Source organism: Lathyrus oleraceus, chromosome 1, assembly GCF_024323335.1.
Source record: "Lathyrus oleraceus cultivar Zhongwan6 chromosome 1, CAAS_Psat_ZW6_1.0, whole genome shotgun sequence".
In the NCBI taxonomy this organism is placed as follows: Eukaryota; Viridiplantae; Streptophyta; class Magnoliopsida; order Fabales; family Fabaceae; genus Lathyrus; species Lathyrus oleraceus.
The window spans coordinates 180,238,865-180,244,991 of record NC_066579.1 but is presented as its reverse complement, the minus strand read 5'-3'; the positions used below and the strand labels follow the sequence as shown (position 1 = coordinate 180,244,991).

General features: G+C 35.9%; 1 protein-coding gene and 1 long non-coding RNA gene across 2 annotated transcripts; one reads left to right on the top strand and one right to left on the bottom strand.

Moving 5' to 3' along the window:
* Positions 1 to 599: 599 nt before the first annotated feature.
* LOC127098223 (uncharacterized) lies at positions 600 to 2,197 on the top strand. The gene is made up of 3 exons (XM_051036766.1): positions 600 to 748; positions 1,016 to 1,634; positions 1,889 to 2,197. The coding sequence occupies exons 1-3, from the start codon at positions 600 to 602 to the stop codon at positions 2,195 to 2,197; spliced, it is 1,077 nt and encodes a 358-aa protein (XP_050892723.1).
* A 2,346-nt stretch (positions 2,198 to 4,543) lies between these two features.
* LOC127115597 (uncharacterized) lies at positions 4,544 to 5,219 on the bottom strand. The gene is made up of 3 exons (XR_007800793.1): positions 5,148 to 5,219; positions 4,903 to 4,999; positions 4,544 to 4,781 (listed from the first exon to the last, which is right to left on the bottom strand). It is a non-coding gene; the product is annotated as an uncharacterized LOC127115597 (long non-coding RNA).
* Between the last annotated feature and the right edge of the window lie 908 nt (positions 5,220 to 6,127).

The window sequence follows — 6,127 nt, the reverse complement described above, 5'->3', positions numbered from 1 at the left end:
AAACTTTTTACCCGCTGATTTTTGTACATTCTTGAGAAATGATTCAAACGATTTGTCTGTATTTTCAATAAATTTATTCTGACTGATATTTTAGTTATTATTCATGATGGAATGCATGTCATGTTGTGCATATGATGCAAATTAAAATGAAATCGATTTTACAAAAATGTAAATATGCTCAGACAAAATTGGGGTATGACACCCTATATGTGTATTTCTTTTATTTTCGTGTTATTTTGTCTTTCGTGGTTTAGGGTGTTACATAGTGGTATTAGAGCATGTCGGTCCATCTGGCCAGGTTTTAACATGTTAGTTGTCCCTAGTGTGCGACAGGTGTCTGTACACTGTCGATGCATTATTTCTTTTAATGTCTATTTGGTGGTGTGTAGAGTAATGGCTGGAAGAAACAATCACACAATTATTGATGCTTTGGAGTTAGTGGCTTAAGCGATGCAAGGTCAGCAAATTCATCAAGGTGTTGATGATGAGTTATGTGGGTTGGACAAGTTTCAGAGAATAAGTTGTCAACTTTCAAGGGAATATATGATCCAAAGGATGCACATGCATGAATCAGAGATATTGAGAAGATCTTTTGAGTGATGGCTTGCATTGAAGTTCAAAAGGTGAAGTTTGGTACTCAAATGTTATCTGAAGAGGCAGAAGACTGGTGGGATAATGCGCGCCAGAGACTAAATGTTGTTGATGCTGAGATTACTTGGGGTGTGTTCAGGGTTCATTTTCAGGAGAAGTACTTTCCTGAGGATGTGCTCAGCAAGAAGGAGATAGAGTTCCTCGAGCTAAAATAGGGAAATATGATAGTTGTTGAGTATGCTACCAAGTTCAAAGAACTTGTGAAGTTTTGTCCATACTACAATGGTGTGTCTGATGACGGGTCGAAGTGCATCAAGTTTGAGAGCGGATTGCGTCCTGAGATCAAACAGGGCATTGGTTACCAAAAGATTCTCCGATTTCCTATGCTGGTGAATAAGTGTAGGATATATGATTAAGATATCAGGGCTCGTTCTGCCCACTATAAGAGTGTTAGTGAGAGAAATGCGAATAGCCTTTATCGTGGGAAGCCTTATAATGCTCCAGCTGATAAAGGGAAGCAAAGAGCTTCATATGAGAGAAAGCCAAGTGGGAGAAGGACTCTCGCTTCTGTCAAATGTTTCAAGTCTGGCAAGTTGGGCCACTGTGTTAATGAGTGCAGGAATAACGTTTTGCGGTACTTCAAATATGGGAAGACAGATCACCATATTGCATATTGCAAGAGTGTTGAGCCGACTTGTTATAATTATGGCGAGAAGTGTCACATCAGTACTAATTGTCAGAAGCCAAAGGAGGTTCAGTATGGAGGGAAGGTTTTTACTTTGACTGGATCAGAGACTACTAGCTCAGACGGGTTGATTCAAGGTACATGTTTTATTAATAATATTCCCATGATTTCTATTATTGACATGGGTGCGACACACTCTTTTGTTTCACTTAAGTGTGCTGAGAGGTTGGGTTTGAAATTATCTTTTATGGTTGGGAGTATGATTGTTGATACCCTAGCTCTGGGTCCGATAGCCACTTCATGGTTTTGTTTGAACTGTCCACTTACTATTTACGGTAAGGATTTTGGGATGGATTTAGTATGTCTACCTTTAATAAATCTCGATGTTATCCTTGGAATGAACTGGTTGGAGTTCAACCGTGTTCATATAAATTATTACAACAAGACGATGTCATTTCCAGAGTTTGGTGCAAGTGGCAAGTTGTTTGTGTATGCTAAGTAAGTGGATGAATTTGTGAAGGATGATGCTAAAGTGTTTATGATATTAGCTTATGTGAAGGCCGAAAGCAAGGTTGTGATTGGTGAACTACCGGTGGTTGCGAGTTTCCATAGGTGTTTCTAGATGATGTCAGTGATTTTCCGCCGGAGCGCGAAGTTGAGTTTGCTATAGACTTAGTACTTGGTACTAGTCCTGTGTTGATTGCTCCTTATAGAATATCTGCTTTAGAGCTGAGTGAGCTGAAAAAACAGTTAGAGGAGTTGCTTGAGAAAAAGTTTGTTCGACCAAGTGTTTTGCCGTGGGATGCACCGGTGTTACTGGTCAAGAAGATAAATGGTAGCATGAGGTTGTGTTTTGACTATCGACAGCTGAATAAGGTGACTATCAAGAACAAGTATCCACTTCCGAGGATTGATGATTGATGGTTGCAGTATTCAACATCAAAAGTAATTATTTGTTTACCGTATCCACATGGACTGATGTGATATCAATTTCGTTCAACAATTGATATAGTTTAAGTGAAAAGTTATTGTGTTGTTTGTTTGCATAAGGTACGTAATGTAAAAACGATGATTTTATAAGTAAAGTTTCAAAGATAATACAACTTGTTGGAATTGAGGTTCATCTACTGATTATGCATGTATTCTTCTGATTAGTTATTCAAAAATTAGTCATTTGATTTATATTAGCACACATCGCTCGCCGACAATATTTAAGTCTAAACCCTAACGAGAGTTAAACCATATTGTTGAATCGGCGATCTCTCAGCCTATTAAACAATACATTAACACTAAGATTTGATATTATGGTAAATGTTAAACCTAAATCTATGTCTAAAGTTTAGCATCTAACATATGATTATCTTATATCGAGATTCGAAGAGTATTTCTCAATAACGGTTCAAATTTATAAGTTAAACAAGGATAACATCAATATCAATAAACGAATAATTCATATATAATGTCATGATCATAATAAATACATGCGGTACAAATGGATTACATCCAATCCCAACAAGAAGGAGATTTAGCTACTCATGGTAGCTTTGATTACAAATGAGAAGAAATCAAGATGCATGAGCATCAATGGTGATTTCTCGGGCGATTGGTGCGTATCCAGCTCGTATTCTTCAAGTTCTACTCTTCTCTCTGTCTCTTTCTATCTAATGATCTATTTCTCTAAAATTCTCCAAGAGTCCTCAATGAAATGTTTCTGGAACTATATATAGTGGTTGTGTCTTGCTGCTCTCGCCTGGCGAGTTGTTGCCTTGCCTGGAGAGCAACATTTCTTCATTATGAACTATCTTTCAACTCAACATCTCAAACTGCATTGTCTCGTTAGGCGGGCTTCCTTGCTACAACCTCGTCAGGCGAGAATGAAAGATTTTGATTATGGAAAGTCTCTGATTTGTCTCTCTTAGTTCTCGATGTAGCTTCGCTAGGCGAGATGACTCGTTTGACGCCTGAGCCTCGATGTTGGTTTGCTATGTGAGCTTTCCCTGGGCCTCGCTAGATGCTCGTCTAGCGAACATGCAGAAACTTTTCTTTCTTGCTTTGTGTTCCAATCTTGGTTAATTGTGAAAATTCCTGAACAATATCAAAGAAATCACAAAGCATAACACTTAAATCTTTGAAACTTAATCCTATTCAATATTTGAGGAAATCAATGGTAGAAAACGGTAATTATGGCCAATAAGTATCAAGTTTTAATGTGGTCAAATACAATCTTTTGGCGCTTATCAAACTTTCCTCAACTTGAATCTTTGTTTGTCCTCAATCAAAGTCTTTTTTTCAAAAGCAAGAGTTCTCACAAAGCTTCATGATCAGTAATACTTTTCAAAACAAATGAAGAAAATGGATGGTTCAAGTGTATTATTCACATGTGAAGGTTATGCTCATTACTTTTCTAGAATCAAACATGAATATGAATTAAGTTCTAAACACAAATTTCATGTCATACATTCTAAAGCAACACCATAATTCTACTTGAATCATCCTAACACACTTCTTTATAAAATGGATGAAGAGCTTTGAATTCAATCACGCGGGAAGTGAACTCTCATTCAATAATCTTGCTAACATTCTGATCAATTCATATATTCATCTAAACAATTGACTTTGAAATTATGAAAGCATAAATCACTAAGGACTCGTCCATGATTGTAACTTGGCCGAGTTTCACAAGGAAATGTCATTTCTAAGGATATTGAAACAAGAACGATCCAAGTTAATGAAGATCATCTCAAAATTGTACATTATTCACACTTTCATTTTCTTATTTTCTTATTTTTTTTCCACCCCTCAAGATCTTTTGATGCAACAATGTGCATTTATTTTCTTTTATTTTCTTTCATTTCTTTCTTTTTCTTTTTTTCATTGCATCTTTCTTTTTCTTTATTCTTTTTTATTCTTTTTTTTTTCCATGAAGCAACCTCTCCCCCAACTTAAGTAGTTATCACTTTTTTTTAAAAACACAATTCATTCTTGGCCAGGAACATTAATTAAGATTGGTTTAAGGGTTTGCTTTCAAGGAAAAATTAGAACATATCAACTATGAACTTTTTAATTTTTGGATAAAAGACAATAAATTCACCAAGTGATTTTAGTGATTTGTTTGAGTTTAAAATTTATTCATTCATGACTTTTGGCTCAAAGAGGTTTTACAAGTGCTCACTCATTCACCATGTAGAATGAGACTCTTTTAGACTTGGTGGTTTTTCTCAACAACAAAAGCTTCCATAGATTTCAAAACAAATGCACAAATTAACATGAATCCAACCAATTAAAACAAGAATTATCAATCATCGTGAGCATATAAGTGAACAATAGACTATTTCCTCACAATTTCTAGTTTAGACCTAACACTACAAAAAAAAAGTTGGTTATTATCCAGGATCAAAAGCCCTCTATAACTTCATAAGACCGTGGATAATTGTATATTATTCCGGACTTATTGACGATCAGGAAGTCCTCGGTAAAACGCTCTCGGTAATTTTTCCGACGACACCTGAAACCCACGGTAATAACATAGAGTAAGTTGCAAACAGACCGTGGGTGATCACAATAAAATATAAATTTTCGATCTACTATTATACACGACTAAGCCGTGGGTGATTTCAGGGTCAAACCTTCGTGATATTACCGACGGTTATGCCGGTCTGTATTTTATATTTTGGGAACTGCAGCATCATTGAATTAGTCACATAACCTTGGGCTCTAAATCTCCTGAACAATGACAAGGTAAATAGTAAGTTGGAACAAATGAAACTATAAGAAATTTAACATTTTCCAATTTTAAACATGTCAGTTCTGATTTTTCTAACCAAGTTGAGGATTGACGACACATAGGGAGCAATAATATAAAGATACAAACCTGGCAAGAAGGCTGGGAAGTTCAGATCTCCTTCCCTTCCCAACCAATGCTCCTATAACTAATTCAATGGCTGCATATTGTTTCATGATAGAAGCCACTATATTTGAGTTAGAAACTACAATGCTATTATTAAAGTTAATGAAGCAAAATAACATTAGAAATGACATTTAGATACTTTATCTTTCACATTAGATCAGTTCAGTAATTCATAACGCAAATAGGGGGAACAAACATCTCTAAATAGAAAAGCATCTAATTATTACTTAAAATTGGTTAAAATCAATACAGGAGCAACAAAAATCATACCAAGTGATAAACAGCAAGCGAAAACGCTAAAGTCACGAGGTCAATCGGATTAAAACAATGCCCAGAATCAGAAAATGTAGTAACATACCTTTGGTGGAGGGCTCAAATTTGATTTGTTTCAGAGATTACAGAAATGGTTTTGGCGGAGACGATACTCGTTTGGAGAGATTCTTAGCAGTGTTATTTGGGGGGAAATATTCACTCAAATAGTAGATTCACGTAAGTCTCATTAAGGATAGTAAGAAAAAAATAAAATTTAAGTGTTAATATAAATAAAAATAATTAGTTATTAATGGATTTTTAATTTAGCCGTCTAAAAATGGTTTTTTTACCGAGATAACCCAGTTTTTCGAAAAAAATTCCCAAAATACCCCAGTTTTCAGCAAAATTCCCAATCTACCCCACTTTTAGGAGGAGGCGCCAATTGAATTGGCGACTCCTCTTAAAACTTGAATGGAGGCGCCAATTGGATTGGCTAGGGCAGGTGCCCTAGCCAATCCAATTGGCGCCTATGTGTAAGTTTTAAGAGGAGGCGCCTATGTGTAAGTTTTAAGAGGAGGCGTCAATTCAATTGGCGACTCCCTTTAAAAAGCCTCACATGATACAACCTCCAACATGAAAGTTGTAGATCTTTTCAAGACAATGAATTTGGACATAAATTTTGCATCATTTGG